At 46.6% G+C, this 25,230-nt stretch overlaps 2 protein-coding genes across 5 annotated transcripts in view; one reads left to right on the top strand and one right to left on the bottom strand.

Moving 5' to 3' along the window:
* The window catches only part of RAB36 (RAB36, member RAS oncogene family), a 120,945-nt gene extending 96,695 nt beyond the window's left edge, over nt 1-24,250 (bottom strand). Inside the window, exons 1-2 of one of the 3 annotated variants that reach the window (XM_033957131.1) lie at nt 24,144-24,250; nt 16,336-16,440 (exon numbers count right to left, since the gene is read on the bottom strand). In XM_033957131.1, coding sequence (XP_033813022.1) covers nt 16,336-16,392 — 57 coding nt within the window. In that variant the 5' untranslated portion in view covers nt 16,393-16,440; nt 24,144-24,250. Of the gene's footprint in view, nt 1-16,335; nt 16,441-23,964; nt 24,120-24,143 lie in introns of those variants that run through there. The other 2 variants (XM_033957134.1, XM_033957133.1) reach the window with 2 other exon arrangements.
* A 51-nt stretch (nt 24,251-24,301) lies between these two features.
* RSPH14 (radial spoke head 14 homolog) overlaps nt 24,302-25,230 on the top strand; it is a 189,489-nt gene continuing 188,560 nt past the window's right edge. Inside the window, exons 1-2 of one of the 2 annotated variants that reach the window (XM_033955836.1) lie at nt 24,302-24,626; nt 25,090-25,192. In XM_033955836.1, coding sequence (XP_033811727.1) covers nt 24,428-24,626; nt 25,090-25,192 — 302 coding nt within the window. In that variant the 5' untranslated portion in view covers nt 24,302-24,427. Of the gene's footprint in view, nt 24,627-24,690; nt 24,820-25,089; nt 25,193-25,230 lie in introns of those variants that run through there. The other variant, XM_033955837.1, reaches the window with a different exon arrangement.

Here is a 25,230-nt window from a genome sequence, read left to right as displayed (position 1 = left end):
AACCATGAAACCAGTACTAACTCCATGCAACGTGAGCGAAATATGTATGTCCTTTAAAGTGAATACATACTAGACGCAATCAAGATGCTGCATCTACCGCCCCGTGGAAAACAACAGCATCCTAACAGGTATCAGACAAAGCTCACATCGCTAATGAGAGCTTCAGGGATGAGGCTAACAGCCACATAGCGCGCACTCCTCCGCGGGTTTGATAGAATAGGTAACTGGCTCCTGGTGAGAAGGAGCTGCACAGCCCTTCCTGTCTGGTCGGGGGGAGGGGGGGTCCATCTAGCATGTGCCATGAGAAGATGGCGACAGGAGAAACCACTGTGATAAGCATGGGAATCTGAAGTCCAGGCCCTCTCAGAAATAGAGAAAGAGAGTTCTGGCTGCAGGAAGATGTGAAGTGTCATTATGCCCATAGAGACAGCCTGAACTTGGAAACTGTTAGTACCACCTTTATGCATATATTGTCACAACCCTAGCCTTAAAGCTAGGCTTGTGCCCAAGAGAACTCCTCAGAACTCTAGTCTGAAACTGAAAAGGGCTGATCAATGTACCAGCTCTAACTCAGGAAGACAGTCAGGCTCTGAGTTCAAAATGAGTACTCAGGAACAGGAACTCTGTGGGGAGGTGGAACACCAGGGGAACAGCTTTGAGGAATCTAGAGTAACCTTGGGAAAGGAACAGCCTAGGAGGCGGGCTCCTAACTCAGGGAATGCTCAGCTGCTGAGATTAATTAAGTCACAGGAGAAAGCTAAGCAGAAGCAGCAGTTTGCCCTTCCCTCCCCCAGGTTAGGGCGTGGCCAACTAAGAGCTTTAGAAGCAGAGCTTAGGAAAGTCAGTCAGTCTGTCCTGGGCCAGCAGAGGAAGAAGTCTCAAAAGACTGGGCTCCTGAATGCAAGCAGAGTAATGAGGTAGAGATGGTGGATGCAGAAACTTTCCCTGAGGCAAACCAGCCAGCCAGCACTGATGCAGTAGAGGAGATGGACACTTCCATGGATTTATCAGAAGTCTACATGGATGAAAGTTTAAGTGTGATTTCCTTACTGTTTTTTTGAATCCTTTTTGCTGTCTGGAAGCACAAGGACTAGTGCTGGCAGAGTGAGCATTGCTAGACTCACTGCTGGATTTGGCGCCTTGTTTTGTGGGACACTGAATTAAGTTTGTTTTTGCATTTTTACTTTTACCTTTTTCTGCTTGCATGAGACTTTGTTGCTGAATGTGTGAGAGGGGTAGTAGTGGGGAGAATCCACTGAAGATCTTCTCGGGTTGGGGATCGTGGGGCCAGTTTTGGCAAGCTTTATATGGTGGATTCAGCTACTCCCCTCCCCCACCATCTTGTTAAGATGGCTGGGAAGGCCTGATCAAAGCCAGGCATTTTCAGTATAGTAAACTAGGGCTTGTGAACCCTAGGGAAATCTAAGACAAGATTGTGCAAGTTTTGGTAGCTCTGATTTTTCCCCTGTGAGGATGAGAACTGTGAGAAAGAGCTATAACAGGACTATTTGGACACTTACCTGCAAGAAAGGGGGGACTATTTTTGCAAGTCCCAATTTTCTGTTCATGTTTGATTCTGAGTTCAAAGCTTAAGCTGTGACACTTTTGCTATTTGGGGAACTGTGATAAGAAATAAAGTTGGACTCAGATTTTGAAAAACGCTTTATTTTCCTGACATTTTTATGTTACAATGTTTATGAAATCCAGCAGGACTTTCAATCTCTTTTGAAAGCACGCTAAGATCTGTTGTTGTTGAGCCCTGGTCGGTAGCCAGTCACCAAACCCGGCACCGGCAAGCTCACAATATATCCAATGCCACTACTGGACACATGCAGCGCAGCACAGAGGCCCAAATAAGAAGGACAGTTACCAACAAAGACTCAATCTGCAGGGACCTCAAGAGAGACAATGAGATATCCGTGTGAAATACAGGGCACTATCTTACTGCTGATCTCACTGTGCCGTGAGTTGCCGTATGTTGACCCAGTCCAGAGACAAACCGAGACTGGGTGACCTAGCACAGGTCAGAGTCTCTCTGGTAATCCCCTTGAGTGCTAACCCCAGAGTCCAATTAAACTAGCAGCTTCCTTCAAGGGAATACAGCAGGAACACAGACATAGACATATAAATCTGCCCAAGCTTGTCCCAAAGCTGGTGAAACACGTACAACTTGTCTGAACCAGAAAGGAGAGAAGCCGTGGCATACCCTGACCAAAGTCAGCTGTAAATAAACTACCGGTATGCTGCAGCTCTCCCGCCATCACCGGAGATCCAAGCGCATGCCTGATTCTCACTGACACGTGGCCACTGTTTCAACGCTCCTAGAAACATAGTCGAATTCAAGCCCCGCAAAATTTACCCTGCCACGGCCTGCATAGAAAGAAAATCAGACTCAGGGAATAACTAGAAAAATGGTGTGGTGCTTCCCACAGCGCCGGAAAAAACATGTCCCATCTCATGTGCTATAAACCGGCACCTGCACAATCAGCTACACATGGCCACGACAAACACCGACGAAAGAGAACCTTGGAATAAACAGGACTACTACTGCTGCACTGAAACCCGAGGAGAACAAGTGCGAGCAAGAAATCGCACCGCTACTGCCGTGCTGTAACCAACAAGGAAACCAAGCGCGTGCATGCAAAGGGCGGGAAAGTCCCGGCTCCCTCAACAGATTTCTAGTCATAAAATTTAGCCTCAATAAAATATCCATTCCTTAAACATACGTTGACCGAACCCACAGTACTAAGACTCCCAAACAGAACCTGAAGTTCAAACAACAGTAAAAACCACATACATACTCAAGCTTGTTGTTAGGGCCAGTTGAAGCCAGTAAGAGCTGGTTGTGCAGCACTAACAGGGCAGAATGTAGCAACTGTGGTCTCCCCTTTTTTTTTTTTTTTAAACAGAGAAGGGAAAGAAGAAAAAATTGAGACCCAGTCAGATCCTCTAGCAATGGAGGGAGGGTGAGGCAGCGACTTGGGGGGGCCCAGGTGTAACCCCTAAAGCCGGCACCGTTCAGCCGGACATCCCTGTCTCACTGAAGAGAAAATCTCAACAGGAGAAATAGCATCACCAGCTCACTGGAGAGAAACCTCAACAGGAGAAATAGAATGGCAGTCTCAGTGAAGAGAAACCTCAACAGGAGAAAATAAAGTTCCAGTCACAGCCAAAATCCAGGAGCTCTTCGAATAGCGACCATCACCTGTTGGGAGATAGAGCATACTGGAGATACAGGAGGAGTGTCAGCCAATAGGACCACCTGTTAATCAGTTTCTCTATCTCCACCTGCTGGTAGATGTGTGCTATTCCCATTGGTCTCTGGATTCATCTGCTGCTGTTGCTAAGGAATGGTATTTCCTCTTTAAGATCTGACAAACATGGGACCTATCAGGGAAGAAGAAGGTGTTCCTATATGGGGAAGTTAAGAATGAAGCTGAATTTAGAGTCTCTAGAGACCTTTAAAAACACTCCCTAGGTTGAAGCAGGTTAAGCTATTGCCTGCTGTTAAAAAAACACATACCCTGAACCATAAAATACCTACTTCTATGATTCATGAATTTCATATTTTCTTTTTGGTGAACTGGAGGTAGAGGACAGGACTGTAAGATTAAGGTTAACTGTTGTCCTCTCCAAGGGCTGGTGGCTGTTTAACGAAGCCCCTATTTTATTTATTTATTTAAAAATTTATATACTGTTTAAAACTAAGCGGTTTACATAGGGCTCCTTTTACTAAGCTGCGATAGCGGTTTTAGCGTGCGCTAAATTGCCACGCATGCTAGACGCTGACATCAGCATTGAGCTGGCGTTAGTTCTAGCCGCGTAGCGTGGGTTTAGCACGTGCTAAAAATACTATCGCAGCTTAGTAAAAGGAACCCATAATTTACATACATAGTATTTAAAATAGACACATGATAAAACAAATACACGATGAAACAGACATTTGATAAAATAAACATGCAAATAATCCTCAGAAAGATATCATAGTTTAGATAATAAAAATCGTGGATAATTCATCAACTTTGCCAGAAATAGCTAAAAAAAAAAAAAAAAAGGCAAATAATTGGGTCTTAAGCAGTTTTCTAAACCTGCCCTTTTCACAGCAATTTTGTATCTGACCCACCAAGGAGTTCCACAACTTAACTCCTGCACAACAGAAAGTCATTTTACCAGTCTCAACAAGACTTGGCTTCACAGATGTCCTCAGTAAAGCTAAATTCTCAGAACGCAAAGATCTTTTTGGTATATAGCCGAGTATATTATTTTTAAACAATTCTGGGATGTTTCCATACAAGAACTGATGGCAAATCATCACTGCTTTATACTGTACTCTGAAGGTGACTGGAAGCCAATGTAATTTTTGGAGTTATGGTGAAATATGATCAAATTTAGATAATCCCATTATCAATCGTGCTGCTGCGTTTTGTATAACCTGAAATGCCATCAAGAGCTCAATATTCATATTTTGCTAACTGGGGAAAAAACCTGTTTGAACCCCCCCATCAGAGGCGATTAGAAAAGAGGATGAGGGAAGGCTAATCTGTATGAGGCCTGGAAGAGGGGAAACTAATCTGCATTCTCCCTAAGTTCTCTAATCAAGTTTGGTTACTGTTGAATCAGAGAAGCCATAAAGTTCTAGAAGCAAGAAGAATTTGTTCTGGACCCATAGAAGGTGTGCTACAGGAAAGCACAGTTACTTACCGTAACAGGTGTTATCCAGGGACAGCAGGCAGCTATTCTCACATATGGGTGATGTCATCGACGGAACCCGGACGCAGACGTCTCACAAGCAGATTTGCTTGAAGAAACAGCACAGTTACTTACCGTAACAGTTGTTATCCAGGGACAGCAGGCAGATATTCTCACACAGGGGTGACGTCACCGACGGAGCCCCGCAGCGGACAACCTCGAAAGCAAACTTGCATTAAGATCTCGAGCTTTCGAGTGCTGCACCGCACATGCGCGCGTGCCTTCCCGCCCGAACTAGGGGGCGCATCTCCTGTGAGGATCCTCAGTTTAGATACTTAGCCAAGAAGCCAACCAGGGGAGGTGGGAGGGTTGTGAGAATATCTGCCTGCTGTCCCTGGATAACAACTGTTACGGTAAGTAACTGTGCTTTATCCCAGGACAAGCAGGCAGCATATTCTCACACATGGGTGACCTCCAAGCTAAGTAAAAAGGGATGGAGGGAAAGTTGGCAATCAAGAAAAAAGATTTTGCAAAACAGATTAGCCAAAATGGCCATCTCTCCTGGATAAAGTATCCAGACAGTAATGAGAGGTGAAAGTATGAACCGAGGACCAAGTGGCAGCCTTGCAGATTTCCTCAATAGGAGTTGATCTGAGGAAAGCTACAGATGCCGCCATAGCTCAAACTTTATGGCCCGTCACTCGACCTTGCAGAGGAAGACCAGCCTGAGCATAGCAGAAAGAGATGCAAGCAGCCATCCAGTTGGAGATGGTACGCTTCGAGATAGGACGTCCCAACCTATTCGGATCAAAGGAGATGAAGAGTTGAGGAGATGTTCTGTGAGGTTGAGTGCGTTGAAGGTAGAAAGTCAAGGCACATTTGCAGTCCAAAGTATGAAGTGCCGTCTCTCCCGGATGAGAATGCGGCTTTGGAAAAAGACTGACAGAACAATAGATTGGCTGATGTGAAATTCTGAAACAACTTTAGGCAAGAATTTAGGATGTGTACGAAGGACCACCTTATCATGGTGAAAGACCGTGAAAGGTGGATCCGCAACCAATGCTTGCAACTCACTGACTCGTCGAGCTGAAGTGAGGGCAATCAAGAACACAGCTTTCCAAGTGAGGTACTTGAGGTGAGCCTTAACAATAGGTTCAAATGGAGGTTTCATCAGTTGAGCCAGAACAACATTAAGATCCCAAACCACAGGCGGCGGTTTAAGAGGTGGATGAAGATTAAAAAGCCCTTTCATAAAGCGGGAAACCATGGGGTACGCAGAGAGCGGTTTCCCATCCAGAGGCTGATGAAAAGCAGCAATAGCACTGAGATGGACTCGAATAGATGTAGATTGGAGGCCCAATTGGGACAAGTGAAGCAAATAGTCCAGAACTGAAGCTAAGGAGGAAGACATCGGATGAAGCTGACGGCTGGAACACCAAGCAGAAAATCTAGTCCACTTTTGGCCATAACATTGACGAGTGGACGGCTTTCTGAAAGCAAGGAAGACATCTCGAACAGACTGAGAAAATTGAGAAGAGTCCGTTACGCAGAAAGATACCAAGCTGTCAAGTGTAGAGACTGCAGATTGGGATGAAGCAAAGGCCCTTGACTCTGAGTGAGCAGAGAAGGAAAAACTGGTAGAAGCAGAGGCTCCCTGATGCTGAGTTGAAGAAGAAGGGAGTACCACAGTTGTCTGGGCCACCGAGGAGCTATCAGGATCATGGTGGCATGTTCCGACTTCAGCTTTGACAAGAGTCCTGAGAATCAGAGGAAATGGAGGGAAGGCATAAAGAAACTGATTCCTCCAGTCCAGAAGAAACGCATCCGCCTTGAGACGGTGAGGTGAGGCGAGAAAATGCGGGAGCAAAACAGAGGGAGTTTGAAGTTGCTGGGCAACGCAAACAGGTCTATCTGAGGGGTCCCCCATCGAACAAACACCTGACGAAGCGTGGGGGAATTGAGTGACCATTCGTGAGGTTGCAGCAGACGACTCAATTTGTCTGCCAGACAGTTCTGTTGACCCTGAATGTAGACAGCTCTGAGAAAGATGTTGTAAGAAATTGCCCAGTGCCACAACCGGAGAGATTCCTGACAAAGGGAGTGAGATCTCGTCCCTCCCTGTTTGTTGACATAATACACGGCTACCTGATTGTCTGTCCGAACAAGTACCACCTGGTCGTGAAGTAGATGAAGAAAAGCTTTGAGAGCAAGGAAATTCGCTCTGAGTTCCAACAGATTGATATGACACCGACGGTCTGTGGAAGTCCACAACCCTTGCATACGGAGACCATCTACGTGGGCTCACCACGCGTAGGTGGACGTATCGGTTGTGAGCACTTTCTGATGAGGAAGATCGTGAAACCGCAAACCTCTGGAAAGATTGGAAGAGAGCAACCACCAGCGGAGAGAATTCTTCAATAAAGGAGTCACCGCTATTTGACGAGAAGGCGAGTACAGAGCTTGTTGCCATTGAGACGCCAGGGTCCACTGAGGAATGCGAAGGTAAAGTCTGGCAAGGGGGGTCACATGAACCGTAGAAGCCATGTGACCGAGCAGAACCATCATCTGACGGGCAGAGATGGTCGGAAGACAAGACACCTGCTGGCAGAGTCAAAAGTGGGTTTCCTGACGGTTCAGTGGAAGGAACGCCCTCATGCTGACAGAATCCAGAGTCGTGCCAATAAATTGTAGAGACTGGGCTGGAACCAATAGAGATTTGGGAAAGTTGACATGGAACCTCAGACCTTGAAGAAATGTAATAGTCTGATGGGTCGCTGCAATAACCTCTGGAGGAGAAGGGGCCTTGATAAGCCAATCGTCGAGGTAGGGAAACACCTGAAAACCTCGAGAGCGCAGAGCCGCAGCCACTACAACCAAACACTTGGTGAACACTCTGGGGGAGGCTGCCAGGCCGAAAGGAAGAACCCTGTATTGGAGATGAAGATTCCCCACCTTGAATCTGAGATATTTGCGAAAGTTTGGATGAACAGGGATATGAGTATAAGCCTCTTTGAGATCCAGTGAGCACATCCAATCCCCCTGATCCATGAGGGAGTATAAGATCGGCAATGAGAGCATGCAAAACTTCTCTTTGACTAGAAATTTGTTGAGGGCTCAAAGATCCAGAATGGGTCGCAAATTCCCCGTCTTCTTGGACACCAGGAAATACCTGGAGTAGAAACCTAGATTGGGCTGGGAAGGAGGAATCTCCTCCACCGCTCTAAGGCGAAGAAATGCCTGAGCCTCTTGAAGAAGAAGGGGGAGTTGCGAGGAACTGGAATGACACTCTCTTGGAGGGTGATCTGGGGGCACCTGAATCAGGCGCAGAGAGTATCCCTTGTGGATAATTGTCAGCACCCAGAGGTCCGATGTTATACTTTCCCAACGGGAAGAAAACAGGGAAAGGCGACCTCTGATGGGCAGAGGAGAATTTTGCAGGGAGGATAGATTGCTCAGGACCGGAACATCAAAAAGATGGAGCCGGTTAGGCGGCTGCAGGCGCCTGAGGCTTCTGAGGACGTTGATGCTGTTGAGGACGTCGAGGAGGAGGCCTAGAAAAAGCAGGTGTTGTCTTCATCGGGTAACGCTGAGCCGGTGGTTTATAAGCCCGGGACGTAGACGGTTTGGGCTTCGATCTGAGCAGAGAAGCAAAAGAGCGCTCATGTTCAGAGAGTCTCTTGGTGGCAGCTTCAATGGAGTCGTCAAACAACTCATTGCCCTGACAAGGCAAGTTGGCGAGACAGTCCTGCAAGTTAGGGTACATGTCGACTATGCGGAGCCAGGCCAGGCGACGCATGGCGACCGCAAAAGCCGACACCCTCAAAGAAAGCTCAAAGGCATCATAAGATGCCTGCAACATAAAAAGCCTCAACTGTGAAAGAGCCTAGAGGATTTGCTTGAATTCAGACAAACGGTGTTTGGACACGTCGGGATAGAAGGATGGCAACATCTTTAAAAAATGGTTGAAGTAGGACGTAAAAACATAGTTATAGTTCAATATCCTATTAGCCATCATCGAATTCTGATATAATCGACGGCCAAATTTATCCATGGTGCGACCTTCGCGACCAGGGGGAACAGTTGCAAAGATCTTAGATGGATGAGCTTTCTTGAGGGAGGACTCAACTACTAAAGATTGGTGAGAGAGTTGAGACTTTTGGAAGCCCTTACAGGGGATAGTGCAATATCTCAACTCCAACTTTGATGGAATAGCCGTGACAGAGTAAGGAGTTTCCATATTGCGCATGAAGGTCTGCTTAAGAACCGGAGTCATGGGCAACCTCAAAGTCTCCTTGGGAGGATGTGAGAGTTCCATGTCTGCCAAGTATTCTGGGGTATATTTGGAATCTGAGTGTAAGTCCAAATGAAGAGCCTGCCCCTTTTCGAAGACAAACTTTGCAAACGAGGATGATTTCGAGGATGAAGCCCCCTCAGGAGAGGCAGACCGGGAACGAGGCGCCACGGAATAAGATGGAGAAGCCTCACGGGAGTACTGAGACACCGGCTCCGATTCCAACCGCACTGTCACCGAAGAAGCCCCACTCCCAGTTTGCGGCGGAGTGAAGGAATGCTTCCTCTTTAGACTCCTCGACGGTGTCGTCCTTGGAGTTCGAGGCGCGGAATGCCTCGAAACTGGAGGAGACAAGTCTCGAAGCAAAGGCCTCGAGGGAGGAGTCCTCGATCTCGAATGCCTCGAAGATAAAGGAGAAGAGGTGCCCTTAATATCAGAACGAGGAAGTTGCCTCGAAGAAAATTCAGAGGGCTTCGAGCTCCTCGAAGAAAGGTGCTTCGACTGCCTCGAGCGATGTTTCGGACGAGGCAAAGAGGGTTTCGAAGGAAGATCCGGGGAGGAGTCTGAAGAAGAAACCCTCCTGCGAGACCTGCCCCGTGGATGCTGTAACAGAGTCTCGGGCTGCTGCTCAGGCTGGCCCACCGGAGGTAAGGTCGAAGTCAGGACCAACTGAGCTACAATGGAAGAAATTTGCGTGGTCAAGATAGACTTGAGCATATCTTCAAACATGGGCACCGAGACCAAGGGATTCGGTGCGCTCCAAGGAGGGCGATCTCGATTGAGAGTATTCCCGAGACTTGGAGGCACGTTTAGCTGAAGGCCTCATGGACAGCGTCCCACCCGGAGCCACGGGTTGCATGGACAGGGACTCTGGAGGCTTCTTGGACAAGGTACCTGAAAAGGAAGCAGGAGATTTACCCCCAGGTGCAGGCTTCGAGGACGGGACCGAGGAGGCCTTCGAGGCTGAGGCCGGGGCAGCCGTCGAGGGCGATGTCTTAGCGCCCGAGGCCACCCCCGAGGTCGAGGACTTAGGTCCGGAAGGCATCGATACAGTCGAGGTCTTCTCAGGTTCCATGGAGAAAAGTTGCAAAAACCGGTCACAGCAGCGGCGAAAAGCACGAGGCTGAAGGGTGAGACAACGAACACAATCCTCGGGGTTGTGAGTGGCACCCAAACAAATCATACACCGACTATGAGGGTCAGTGATAGAAATCATCCTGCCGCACTGGTAGCAACGTTTAAACCCCGTCAAAGGCCGGGACATAGAAAAAATGAAGTCCGTTCCGGTGAAAAAAGAGACTGGGCCTATGCCCGGAGTCTCCGCGCCCGGAGAAAAGAAAAAACAAAAACTAAACTATAAATTTGTTTGTTTGTTTTTTTTAAAAAAAAGAAAAAATGAAAGGCAATAATCAGCAAACGCACAGCGACTAAATAAAATCCAGCCGTGGTGCGAGAAGGCACAACGCTGCGGAGCGAGATGAACAAGTCTTCTCGGATCCACGGAAAACGTTGAACTGAGGATCCTCACAGGAGATGCGCCCCCCTAGTTCGGGCGGGAAGGCACGCGCGCATGCGCGGTGCAGCACTCGAAAGCTCGAGATCTTCAAGCAAGTTTGCTTTCGAGGTTGTCCGCTGCGGGGCTCCGTCGGTGACGTCAGCCATGTGTGAGAATATGCTGTCTGCTTGTCCTGGGATAATCGAACTTTCGAGTCACCCGCACCACGCATGCGCAAGTACCTTCCCGCCCAGCGCAGGGCGCGTCTCCTCAGTTCAGATAGCTAGCAGAGAAGCCAACCAGGGGATGTGGCTGGGTTGTGAGAATAGCTGCCTGCTGTCCCTGGATAACACCTGTTACGGTAAGTAACTGTGCTTTATCCCAGGACAAGCAGGCAGGTATTCTCACATATGGGTGACCTCCAAGCTAACCAGAATGGGATGGTGGGAGTGTTGGCAATTTAGGAGAATAAATTTTGTAATACTGTCTGGCCAAACTGTCCATCCCGTCTGGAGAAAGTATCCAGAAAATAGTGAGAAGTGAAGGTATGAACCGAAGACCAAGTAGCAGCTCTACAAATTTCCTCAATAGGTGTAGATCTGAGGAAAGCTACTGAAGCTGCCATAGCTCTAACCTTATGGGCTGTGACTTTACTGTGTATGCCCAGCCTGGGCATAGCAGAATGAGATACAAGCTGCCATCCAGTTGGAGATGGTACGCTTAGAAATAGGATGGCCCAACTTATTTGGATCGAAGGAAACAAAAAGTTGAGGAGCAGTTCTGTGTGGTTTGGTGCGTTCCAAGTAGAAGGCCAAAGCACGTTTACAGTCCACAGTATGAAGAGCTGATTCTCCATGGTGAGAATGAGGCTTTGGAAAAAATACTGGAAGAACAATGGATTGGTTGAAATGAAATTCTGAGACCACTTTAGGGAGGAATTTAGGATGAGTACGAAGAACCACTTTGTCATGATGGAACACCATGAATGGTGGGTCAGCAACTAAAGCCTGCAGCTCACTGACTCGTCGAGCAGAAGTGAGGGCTATGAGAAATACCACTTTCCAAGTGAGATACTTCAGATGAGCCTTTTCAATTGGTTCAAATGGAGGCTTCATGAGTTGAGTAAGGACAACATTGAGGTCCCAAACCACAGGAGGTGGTTTGAGAGGAGGTTTGACATTGAAAAGTCCTTTCATGAATTTGGAAACCACTGGATGAGCAGAGAGGGGTTTCCCTTCAATAGGCTGATGGAAAGCTGCAATTGTACTGAGATGGACTTGGATAGATGTAGACTTGAGGCCAGAATTGGATAAGTGCAAAAGGTAGAACAAAACAGAAGATAAGGAGGAATGCTGAGGCTCCTTATGATGAGAAAATCACCAGGTAGAAAATCTAGTCCACTTTTGGTGATAGCATTGTCTAGTGGTAGGCTTTCTAGAAGCTTCTAAAACGTCTCTTACAGATTGAGAAAACTGAAGAGGGGTTATGTTGAAAGGTACCAAGCTGTCAGGTATAGAGACTGCAGGTTGGGATGAAGCAGAGATCCTTGACTCTGTGTAAGTAGAGAAGGGAAAACTGGTAGAAGGTATGGCTCCCTGCTGCTGAGTTGAAGTAGAAGGGAGTACCAAGGTTGTCAAGGTTGTATCGGCCACTGAGGAGCAATTAGAATCATGGTGGCATGATCGTTCTTCAACTTGACCAGAGTCTTGAGAATGAGAGGGAATGGAGGAAATGCATAGAGAAAAAGATTTGACCATTCCAGAAGAAAAGCATCTGCCTCCAGGCGATGAGGAGAATATATCCTGGAGCAAAATTAAGGTAGTTTGTAGTTGTGGGGAGCTGCAAAGAGGTCTATCTGAGGCATTCCCCACTGCGAAAAAATTTGATGAAGATGGGCAGAATGGAGTGTCCATTCGTGAGGCTGCAGGAGACGACTCAAGTTGTCCACCAAGCAATTCTTTGCCTCTTGAATGTAGACAGCTTTGAGGAAGGTTTTGTGGCGGATTGCCCAGTCCCAACCTTTCAGAGCTTCTTGGCAAAGGGAGGCAGATCCTGTCCCTCCCTGTTTGTTGACGTAATACATGGCGACTTGGTTGTCCGTCCGGATGGGGACTACCTGGTTGTGAAGAAGATGTTGAAAAGCATTGAGAGCCTTGAAAATCGCTCTGAGTTCCAACAGATTTTTGTGACACTGATGATCTGTACTGGTCCAGTGGCCTTGTGTACGGAGACCATCAAGATGAGCGCCCCAAGCATAGGTCGAAGAGTCTGTCGTGAGGACCTTCTGATGAGGGGGCGTTTGAAAAAGCAAGCCTCTGGAAAGATTGGAAGAGAGCATCCACCAACGGAGAGACTTCTTGAATGAAGGAGTGACTGAAATGTGTCGAGAGGGAGGGTCGCAAACCTGCGTGCATTGAGATGCCAGGGTCCATGAGGAATTCTGAGGTGAAGTATGGCAAAAGGAGTTACGTGTACTGTAAAGGCCATGTGACCCAGAAGTACCATCATGTGTCTCGCTAAGATGGAAGAGCGGGAAGACACAGTTTGACAGAGGTGAAGAAGAGCTTCCAGGCATTGTGGAAGGAATGCTCTGCATTGGACAGTATCCAGAACAGCTCCAATGAATTGTAGAGTCTTTGAGAGTTGAAGCTGAGATTTTGGAAAGTTGATTTCGAATCCAAAACTTTGTAGGAACCAGGTAGTCTGTCGGGTCGCTACAATAACCCCTTGAGTTGTGGAATCTTTGATAGAAACATAGAAAGATGACGGCAGAAAAGGGCTATAGCCCATCAAGTCTGCCCACTCTACTGACCCACCCCGTTAAGTCTGAGTGCTAATGACCTAGATCCTTGACCCGACTTCCGTAGGGATCTCACATGGATGTCCCATTTATTCTTAAAGTCAAGCACGCTGGTGCTATCTCACCTGAGGAAAAAGGGGAAGATACAGCAGATGACGTCGAAGTAAGAGCCGCTGCAAAAGACAAAGGTCTGATGAGGCTCGAGGTGGAAGCAGTAGGCACAGGAGGGACCTCAGTAGGAGTCGAGGCCGAGGACGCCTTCAAAGTCGAGGGATCAGTAGAAGACTCCATCTCGAAGAGCTTGTCCACCAAAATACGACGACGCTTGAAAGCACGAGGCTGAAGTGTTTGGCAAGGCAGGCACGACCTAGGATGATGTTTTGGCCCAAGGCACTTGAGGCAGCGTACATGAGGGTCCGTAAGAGAGACCGCACGCTGACACCTGTTACACCTCTTGAAGCCCGTGGCAGGCTGGGACATAGAAGGAAAAATAGCCGACGCAAGATTGAAGCCCTCAGGCTGCGGCCGAGCAGCCTGTCCTGGAAAACGGACGGAAGAAGAAAATTTATTTATTTTTTTAACCAAAAATAAAAGAAAGAAAATAAGAACAGCGATTCGTGAGGAAAAAAATACAAACCGCGGTTCAGAGAAGGCACAAATGAACGAAGTTAAACCCAGAGAGTCAAAGACAGACTTCTCGGCTCCGCGGAAAACTGAGAACTGAGGAGACGTGCCCTGCACTGGGTGGGAAGGCACTCGCGCATGCGCAGTATGGGCGACTCGAAACTTCGAGTTTCTTCAAGCAAGTCTGCTTGTGAGACGTCTGCATCCGGGCTCTGTCGTCACCCATATCTGAGAATATCTGCCTGCTTGTCCTGGGATAAAGGAAGTTCAGTTCAAGAATATTGGAAGGTCACCCTGACTGTAGAGGGGTCTGGCAATGAGGACTACTACATTAACACAACAATCAAAGTTTACTGTGTCTGAGCTTTTTCTAAGAGACGTAATTCTTCACTGATTCTTTGAAATATTGCTGGTTGTGACCTTGTTATAATTTTGGTAGTACAGTACTGGCTTCTTTAAGTTAAAAAAAACTTTATCACGAGATGCATTTTGTAATATGTTCTTAGTGCTATCTTTGGCTGGTAGAAGCTCTAAAGATTCTCACTAGCTCTACTGTTTTGTCTGACTGCTTCTACTTGTTTTGCTGTCTCCATGATCTAGTTTCACCGAAGCTAAGCTGCTCCCTTATTTTGGTAGTCTGAATCTTAGTGATATGTTCTGACATGTTGTGCTGTTAGAGGTCAGGACTCAGGTCCCCTCCCCCCATTAGGACCACAAAGGACTTACAGGCAGGGGAAAGTGCCTGACATGGGTGGGTGGACTTTTAACTAACTCTTGCTCATCTAGTGGGGGTAAGGATAAGGTTACCAGATTTTGTGGAGCCAAAAAACAGACACGTGGCCCTGCACCCAGTTCCGGCCTGTTCTGCCCCAGCCATGCTCCCACACATACCTCTACTCCTCTCTTTCCTCAAGCTCAGGGCCAAATCTGGAGGGCCTCCGAGCATGCACAGATGTGACACAATGATGTCATATACATGCACACATGCGCGTGATGTCATTGCGTCACATCCATGCATGCTTAGAGACATTCCAGATGTGGCCCTGAGCTTGGCACTCTTTGAAAATCCAAACAGCTATTTTTTTTAAATCTGTTCGGTCACCAGGACAGTCCTCCAAAAAGAGGACATGTCAAGATTTTCCTGGACATCTGGTAATTCTAGGTAAGGAGGGCCAAGAAAATCTAATCCCTTTGACACAAGCCCAAGAAAAACTAAGCCATTTCATCCGAGCCCGCCAGAGTAGCTAGAAAGAGGCCGCAATTCTCCCAGTATTGAAAAATGACAGGACCCATTCTGGGCTTTCCATCTGGCATTACTGCAGCCAGGTATGCCAGTTGTTCCCAAATGCAGTAATACAACTTAAAATTTATGATGGATTTACCTATAAGAGGCAGGATTGATGAGGACAAGACCGAAAGGCTCCAATGCAAATGAGAATGTGCAAAGACAGAACCCAAGATGGAAACAAGTGGGTAAAGGAGGAAAGACTGATGTAAGGTCTTCAGTCTACCTTCCTGTAGCAGTGTCATCCATTCTCTCCAATACTTTGCTCCCCTCCGTCCATTCCTATCATATCTATGCCTTTCAATTCATTTACACATGCCAAAGTATTATATTTACAAGAATTTCCTTTACCATTCTTCTAATACATATTTCAGTAAAACATGATTTCAATGCTTGTTCCATCTTCCTTTGCTGTTTGCTCTGAAATTTGTGGGAGTTAACTATAACCATTTGAAACTGAGCATTTCAGACAAGGAGAAATTAGCTCTTACCTTTAGTCACAACAGATCAATCCAGAGACTTGCGGGTTACATCCTCCCCCTAGCCACCTCTTTGCAACTGCATCTTCCAGCAGGCGGAGATAGAGTTCTGCCATAACGGATACTATTCAGCAGTTTCTCTTCAGTATTTTCGATAACTGAACTTAAAGGCCAGGAGCAAGCACCACACAGAAGGCTGCAAGGGATGTGAAGGGAGGCTGCTGAACATTATCATTTATGGCAGAGCTCTGCTGATCTCTATCTCTACCTGCTGGACATAACGCACATAACACATATAACGCACATAACGCATATCTCTACCTGGACATAACGCACAAGTATTTGGATAGATCGGTGGGATGAAATGGAAGGTAGCATTTCCCTTTCAAAGGCAGATTTACTTCAGAAAGGATAATCTTCTCAGTTTGACTAGCTCTATGTACCCAGTGGGGCTGGGTACCAGTTCTGTGCATGTTCGAGCAACTCCATTATTGAGTAAACTCATTTACTGCTTATGTTGGATTTAGAGCCCTCAGTCGTTTTGAAAAGATGGTTCTTATGACAGGAAAGCTTTAACTCCCTTTCTTGTACAGGCTTTTGATTTCAGTCAGAGGGCTCAAAAAGGACTACCAGTTAGTGGCTCACATTGTATATCTGAAACTTTAGGTTTACCTTAGGGAAGTCTGAGAGGACTCTGTTCTTGCTGACTGGTGGCACTAGCTGCAACATTCTGTGATTCCTCACTTCCTGAGCAGAGGACCAGCAAATTCAGTTCATCTGTTAAGTCAATATAAAAACACAAAGATAGTCATCACTGCCTATAATCTCTAGCTGCTACCTGAGTTTTCAAAACCTGTTTCAAATTTTGTTTTACTGTATTTTAAATTTTCAAAGTTTAAGTATTGGTTCTATTTTATTCTGTGCTATTACAAAGTTCTGTAGTGCAAAAATGCCACACTTGGGGCTTGGAAGACACACAGAGTGAAGAAACTCCTTTAGCTCCAGGGACAAGAAAAAGGAAAAGGATAATAATAATTTATTTTTATATACCGCCAAACCATCAGTTTGTGGTAGTTTACACAGTGGTATTACACTAGGAAATAGAAATACAAAGTCATAAAACAATTTTTAAAATAGAAGAAAACACAATTCAGAATAAAAGCACTAGGGAAAAAATACAACATTGTAAAACTTGTAGAAGATAGTAATTACACAGTACAAGTAATTACAATATAGTAAATAGAAATTACATAATACAGTTGATTGTACGAATAATCATAAATTAGTTTGAAGCTTAATACCAGTAAAATCAATACAAGAAAGTTTGAGCTACAGATAGTGCAGGCCCAGATTTAGCCATAGGCAATGTAGATGCCAGTGGTGTGTCAGGGCCTTCATTGAATCCCCTGCTGCCTCAAACTCCACTCCATGCAAACCTTGTCTCTTCTTCCCCAAGTCTGGGCCGCATATGGAGGGTTTCCAAGCATGTGTGGATGCGACACAATGATGTTTCACAAAAGCGCATGCGTGTGATGTTATCACAACGCATCCATGAATGCTCAGTGGCCCTCCTGACGCGACTCAGAGCTCAGTCAGGACCTTCCAAAATCTGGAAAAACTGCCAGATTTTGGAAATCCATCGGAGAACCAGAACAGTCTTCCAAAAAGAGGACATGTCTGGGTTTTCCTGGGCATCTGGTAACTCCACTAATTAAAATGATTTACTTTCCTCTTCTCTATCACTCCCCTTCCTCTCTTTTCTCATCCCTTCTGCTTTGCATGATTTTCTCTTTCCTGCTTCTCCCTCACCCCTCCAGCATTCCAATCTTAGTCTTCTATAATTCTCTCTCACTTCCCCTGCTCACTCTCAGCCTTTCGCTTTATTCCAAGCCTCATTCTGGTGCTCCTATGGCCTCTTTCAGTGTATTAGAAGTCTCACTATGATTTTGAGTATGTTCTTTTTGTCAGCTGCAAGGCAAGCAAGCAGTCCCCACCTCTTATCTCCTCTCCTAGCTGCCTGCTGTATGCATGTGCCTCTCTGTACAGCCATTTATTTCTCAGGCTGCAGCCCACAGACAAAACATTAAAAATGCTGCCCAGACCCAGTTCATAGTCTGTCACGTGCGAGACACCAGCGTGTGGACAATCCAGCGCTGACAATTCGGCGCATGAAAGAAGCGCGCCGCAGAAAAACTTAATTTTAAAGAGCTCCGAAGCGGGGTATGAGTGGGGAACGCCCCCACTTTACTGTATAGTGTTTGCGCTACTGTTGGGGGGAGGGGTTTGGGGGGTTGGAATTATAGAGAAAACGGAACTTTTTCTGATTTTTTTTGGGAAAAGTTCTGTTTTCTCTAGAATGTGGGGGGTTGTACCCCCACAGCCCCCCCAACGGCAGCGCGAACACAATACACACCTTGTCGGAGCTCTTTAAAACAAAGTTTTCCCGCGGCGTGCTTCTTTCTTGCGCCGAATTGTCAACGCTGGCTTGTCGGTGTGCTGGTGTCTGGTGCGCGATTATCCCGTCACCCCAGATCCCCAACAGAGCCATAGAAAAGAGGACATGTCCAGAGAAACCCAGACAAATGGTAACCCTAGCTTGGTGCATCTAAAAAAGGTTACGGTGGATCTGGCAAGAGGGACTGGGCATCTGTCCTGTCGATGATCATTCAGGGGTTGGGGGATATTTGGGGGGTTTTTTTGGTTTTTTTTTATTATTTATTTATCAATTTTCAAATAAACAATCAAGTATACACTTGTACAGAAAGGAGAGGCATTAAAGAACACATTCCAAACAAGACAATAGTTATAATCAAAGAAAAATAATCTTAATCTCCTCCTCAAGTCCTCCTATTATGGATATTTGGAAGGAAGGACTAGGTATCCCTCCTGCTGTAGTCTTTGCGGGAGTGGGGAACGGGTTCCCTTATTCTCTAACCGATGCTTACGACAGACACCGGTTAGTGAATAGTGCTGTTAGGCGAAGAACTGGCCCCTCTTAATCCTAAAAGGTCTTGGTTTGGGCGTTTGGGACTTGGGCAAATTTTTCGTTGGGAATGTTTTAAAGATAGACGTAGTGGCCGACTTTGGGTACCTAGCACCTTAGGCCAAAAAGGGACTTAGTTTAAAAAAAAAAAAAAAAAAATTATGCCCCTCCACATCAACAGTATGCCATATTGCTCAAATAGTTTATTTCATTTGCTTGACTGCCTTTCAGTGCTATATCAAAGTAGTATACAATCATAATGATAAAATAGAAATTAACCACTAAAACACAGAATAAGGTTAAATGAAAACAGGTGAGGTAGCTACTATACACTTGCCTTTATCCCTTACTCCACTGAGAGGCCTTAAACCTTTCAATTGAGCCTTCTGCTCTCAGATAACAAAGTAGAGCATTCTAAGGGCTGTTACTGGCTAGAAGAGCAACAGGGCACAACTTTGATGACAACTGGTTACAAAACAAACATTTTCCTGTCATTTCAAATGCATGCACATCACACAATATAGCAAAGGGAAGTAGTATTTCTAACCTATTAGAATACTTTGAAGATAAGAAGGTCAGAAATCATTTCTTAAATCCTCATGAAATTAAAAAGAGGCAATGCCCTATGTGGATTGGTGACTGGTGATTATGGACTGGTGCTTTTTAACATATTTATAAGTGATCTAATAAAAAGGAGCTCTGAGCCAGGTGATTAATTTTTGTGAATAAAGTCAAATTATTCAAAGTTGTTAAAAACACAAAATATGAAAAATTTTGAAAAAAAGGGATGTAAACAAAGAAAAACAATGCTATAGTTTAAAGTTCTAAAATATCCTCCTCCCACCCAAAAAAAAATCCCCTTTAGAATCCTGGGATTATTATATCAGAAAAAGTACACAAATAGTAACTATTTTGAAAGATTTCATAGTATTATACGCATGCATTTGAGAAAATACCTCTTTCTCCTACCCACTAAAAGTTTTTTTGTTAAAATTCTGCAACAAATTTTGACTGTGGCTTCCTCTCAAGTCTTTATAAAGGGACCACCTTTACTCTGGGAATGAAAAGGAAAAATTCAACATAACATTTAACATTTTTCCATTTCCCTTGCTCCTTTAGGATATGTGGGTAACAGTCTCTGAAATCATCCCCTTTTAGCCAGGTTGGCCTATTATCCCTTCTTGTATGTCCACATTCAAAATGTTCCTTATTTCTATGCAAATTAAGTATACAAATAAGAACTCCCATAGATCTCCTTTTAGCTGCAAGTCTCTTCCAATAACAGGTTAGGAAATCCCATATCCCTTTTCCACCCAGGAACTTTGATAATACCACCCCTTGGGAAAATTCTTTCTCCTACCAGAGTCTATCCCACCACCTATGCATTAAAATCATCCCGAGTTTAAAGGCTAGTTGAGCACTTTCCCACCCCTCATATAGCGTTGGCTTCAAAAAAGGCCAACTTTATTTGTGGTTTTCAGATTCTTTGAGAAGCTAAGTGAAAATTTTGTAGCCTTGTATATTATTGTTCTACTGTTTTTTCTTAGCAATTTTATTTCAGTATTATTCTATATCCCACCATTCTTTAGTTCTTCTTGAGGAGTAGAGTAGTAGATCTCTCAAGTTACTCATGTGGGTGACATCACCGACGGAACCTCCTAGCGGACGTTTTCGCAAGCAGGCTTGCTCGTAGACCTTCATGCTTGTGATTGGCCCGCGCATGCGCGTGTGCCCCTCCCGCCCTGCCTAGGGCACGCGTCTCCTCAGTTCAATGTTTTCTGCGGAGCCAAAAGCACTGCTCCCTTACTTCGCGCGTTCTCTTTGTCCCTCTTGCACTGCAGCTTATTTTGTTTGTTTCCTTTGAGTCGCTGTGCTCGTGTCTTTTATTTTCTTTATTTTCATTTTTTTCCGTTCATATAAATTTGACCGGGTTCCCGGTCTTCCTGAGGCCGCCTGGCCTCGCGGAACTGCAGCTTTCTTTTTCTTATGTCCCGGCCTCGTTCCGGCTTTAAAAATTGCACTAAGTGCAACCGGGTTATCTCCATCACCGATCCTCATCATTGGTGTGTGGAGTGCCTGGGTGCAGAGCACCACGCTGAATCGTGTCCCCGTTGTGCGACCTTGCAACTGCAGGCTCTTCGTCGGAGGATGGCCAAGATTCTCCAACTCTTTGGCCCCATGGATCCTGCGGGACAGGCCTTGAGCTCGGCCTCGGCGCCCTCGGTGGGTGCCTTGGCCTCGAAGTTCCCGTTGGCCTCGGCCCCTCCTGCTACCCCGGCCTCGGATAAGTCTCCATTTTCCTCCTCAGGTGTGCCGGCAAAGAAGCCTTCCTCGGAGTCTCATGTCAGCATCGCCTCATCGGCGTCTTCGAGACATCACTCTAAGCGTGCCTCCTCACGTAGGGAATTCTCTTCTTCGAGGTCGCCCCCGAAGGAGCGCACTGCTGCACCTCCGACCCACTTGCCTTTGGTCTTGGTGCCTATGTTCGAGGACATGCTTAAGGCTATTATTACCACACAGTTTTCCTCGGTGGTCAGCCAACTAGTCCCGACCTCGACGCCTTTGACCTCGGTCTCGATCCAGTCGCGGTCTGACCAGCCTGAGCGTCCTCTTGTCTCTTGAGGCCTTCCTCGTAAGACTTGTCAGGTTCCCTCGAGCGAGTCGTCCTCCCCTGAGTCACCAGTGACTTTTCGGGGATCCAGGCCAGGGACATTTTCCCCTGCTACTGCAGCGAGGCTCGCCTCTTCTCCACCCCTGTCGGGGCAGATCTCCACCCTCGAGACCCTCTCGACACGCACTTGTCCTCAAATTGGACTCTAGTGTCTGTTCCCCTTCGAGGCGTTTACCGGCTTCTCAAGGGCCTCCTTCAAAGCCAGGTGGGGAATTTACCTATACCCCATCTTCTCCGATGCTCCCCAGCGGTTTCCTCGAACTCTGGGGGGTCTTCCCCGGTCCATCTGGCACGGGGCCGTTCCTCGACGCCCCCTACACGCCTTAGTCGAACCTCTTCGGTCTCCCGTTCACGGGACTCTGAGGCCCCGGTTTACTATTCCAGGGAGATTTCTCCCTCGTTTTCGGCTACTCCCCGATCTCGGTCGAAGTCTCCCCCGGAGGATGAGTCTTCCTCTCGGACCTCCTCCTTTTCTCATTTCATCTCTGACATGGGCAGAGCTCTGAACATTGATCTTCAATCCGACTCCCACTTTACTCAGGAATACTTGGCGGAATTGGGAGTTGACAACACGCCTCGTGAGGCGCTTCGCCTCCCGTTACTTCAGGTTAGAAACATAGAAACATAGAAAAAAGCAGCAAAGGGCTATAGCCCACCAAGTCTGCCCATTCCAAGTATCCCCTCCCCTGAATTTACTCCCTTATAGAAACATAGAAAAAAAGCAGCAGAAAAGGGCTATAGCCCACCAAGTCTGCCCATTCCAAGTATCCCCTCCCCTCCGGCATGGTGTGCTACTCGGCAGCTGGAGCTGCTGTCCGCCTCCTTGTCAGCTGTCCTGGATTATCTGTTGTACTTGTCTGGCGCTGGGCTCAAGTTCTCTTCGGTTCGAGTCCACCTAAGTGCCATTGCTGCTTTTCATCAGCCGATTGACGAGAAGCCTATCTCTGTTCATCCTGTGGTTTCCCCCTTCATGAAAGGACTTTTCCACGTTCATCCGCCCCTCAAACCTCCTCCGGTGGTTTGGGATCTTAACGTGGTCCTTGCTCAATTGATGAAACCCCTCTTCAAGCCGCTAGCGCGGGCTCACTTAAAGTATCTTACTTGGAAAGTTGTGTTCCTTATTGTTCTCACTTCTGCCTGTCAGGTCAGTGAGCTTCAAGCCTTGGTAGTGGATCCACCTTTCACTGTCTTCCATCACGATAAGGTGGTTCTCTGTACCCATCCTAAGTTCTTGCCTAAGATTGTTTCTGATTTTCACATCAACCAATCTATTGTTCTTCCTGTGTTTTTTCCAAAGCCCCATTCTCACCCTGGAGAAGTCGCTCTACATTCTCGATTGCAAGCATGCACTGGCATTCTACTTGAAGCGCACTGCTCCTCATCGTTCTGTTCTCCAGCTGTTCCTTTCTTTCGATCCTAATCGCTTAGATCATTCTGTCTCTAAGCGGACCATTTCTAACTGGTTGGCCGCTTGTATTTCTTTCTGTTATGCTCAGGCTGGTCTCTCCCTACTGGGTCGAGTCACGGGCCACAAGGTCAGGGCGATGGCAGCGTCTGTTGCTTTCCTCCGCTCCACTCCCATTGAGGAAATCTGTAAGGCTGCCACTTGGTCCTCGGTTCATACGTTCACCTCACATTACTGTCTGGATGCTTTCTCCAGGCGTGATGCCGTTTCGGCCAATCTGTTTTGAAACATCTATTCTCCTAAATTGCCAACTTTCCCTCCATCCCCTTTTTAGTTAGCTTGGAGGTCTCCCACATGTAGAGAATATGCTGCCTGCTTGTCCTGGGATAAAGCACAGTTACTTACCGTAACAGGTGTTATCCAGGGACAGCAGGCAGATATTCTCACAACCCACCCACCTTCCCGTGGTTGGCTTCTTTGCTTGTTATCTGAACTGAGGACACGCTGAGGAGACGCATGCCCTAGGCAGGGCGGGAGGGGCACGCGCGGGCCAATCACAAGCCTGAAGGTCTTCGAGTAAGCCTGCTTGCAAAAACGTCTGCTAGGGGGCTCCGTCGGTGACATCACCCACATGTAGAGAATATCTGCCTGTTGTCCCTGGATAATACCTGTTATGGTAAGTAACTGTGCTTTATGTAGAGCTGCCACATTTCCCATTTCAGAAGGGAATTTTTATGGTCAGTTCTGGATTTCTGCCAGCCTCATTCAATTAATAGAATCATGGCCTACAAATATTATCCTGCTTTGGGAATATAAATTTAAAACCAGGACAGGCAAAAAAAAGGTCTCTCTCCTAGAATGGGTAACTTGGCAGTTCCGATTATGGAACAAACAACTGGATTTCAGTGAGTAAAATCAAGGACTATAAATACTACACTGCTTTTAGGATGCAAATTCAAAACCAGGTCTTTAGCCAAAGAGTCTCCATTCTGGAACTGGGTAACCTGGCAGCTCTGGAGCAGTGGATGTGGTTTAGGAGTGCTGTCAGTAACCGGCTGAAAGCACATGCAAGACTGAAGCATTAAGCGTAAATCCAATAACCCGAGATCATATTCGGTTTACAACTTCATTCATTCCCGCCAGAGCGAGCGCAAACCAGAGAGAGGGACGATAAAGTATATATATAGTAGACCGACAACTGCAACGGCCCCGCTAACAGGCCAGAATCAGGCTGGGACGTACAGCAACCCACTGCGTTCCCATGGCAACCGGCGTCCGGTTCCGCAGTCCTTCAATATCCGGGACTTAAAACCGCAAACAGTTGCACTCCTATGGCCGACACCGGAGCCCACCCAGGACCCGTAATCCGCTGCGTTCTCATGGCAACGGGCACGGCAGCCCACCGCGAGCCTGAGACTTACCGCGACTCGCTGTGTTCCCATGGCAACCTGCTGGCGTTTGCTGGAGCGTCCTGAGGGCAGACCCTAAAAACAAGGGGCGGGGTCAGCCTAGTACGCAGACTCCGAGAGGATGGAACGTTCAGTCAATGAGATATAGGCCCCGCCCTTTTCAAACGCGGCGTACGCAGAACAAGCTGGACAGTTCCTACCGTCCGGTGTGTCGCACGCAATGTTCCTTGTTGCTTGGAAACCGCAGCAAGCCGAGGAAGTAAGGAGAAGCCGTAGAGGTTAAAAAAAACCGTGATATGGCCCACACACGCATCTCAACCTACTGGCCTCCTGACATAGACCCAACCAAAGCTCCCATAGCCTTCGGAGAGCGTGCTCTGCCAAAGCTAAAAGAGGAGCTGCAAAGTCCTGAGCTGCTGACCCGGCAGAGGGCTCTCAAGGCCCTGACTGACCTGGTCCATGACCCAGAGTTTGCCTACCAGGCCATCCATATCGGTGAGTCTCGACAAACATTGTCCTAATTTGCTGACAAAGCTTTTACGAGAGATTGAAACTCGCTGGTCCAGATCCCTTCTGTCTCAAGATCCATCTGACTTGCACCGTCTGAGGTACAACATTTGGAGAGGGAAGGTAGATCGCATACCTACTTTATCATCCCCCATGAAGAGGTTCACAGGAGCAAACAGATGTAATGTAATGTAATGTTATTTATTTCTTATATACCGCTACATCCGTTAGGTTCTAAGCGGTTTACAGAAAATATACATTAAGATTAGAAATAAGAAAGGTACTTGGTAGACCTTAGAAATTTGCAAACGCTAGCAGGCTTAATTCTTTGGGAAGATAAAGGGTTTGTCAAAAATGCGGGGAGGATTGGCGGGTACAGAGGTTTTAGTTTAGTTTACTTTGTTTTTTAAAAAGTGCAAATATGTTAGTGGTGAATTTATTCTAACTGCAGGTTTTTTGGATAGCCTAAAACTTTTGCTTTTGGATGAAGACAATACTGTTCGACAAAGTACAACTGAAGTGTTTTCTATACTGGCTGCCCATAATGTGGGAAGGTGAGTGGCAGATTGAATTTGTTAATATTCATTGCTAA

This window comes from Geotrypetes seraphini, chromosome 8 (assembly GCF_902459505.1).
Source record: "Geotrypetes seraphini chromosome 8, aGeoSer1.1, whole genome shotgun sequence".
In the NCBI taxonomy this organism is placed as follows: Eukaryota; Metazoa; Chordata; class Amphibia; order Gymnophiona; family Dermophiidae; genus Geotrypetes; species Geotrypetes seraphini.
The sequence above is the reverse complement of the archived record's forward strand: the minus strand, read 5'-3'. Positions and strand labels throughout refer to the sequence as shown.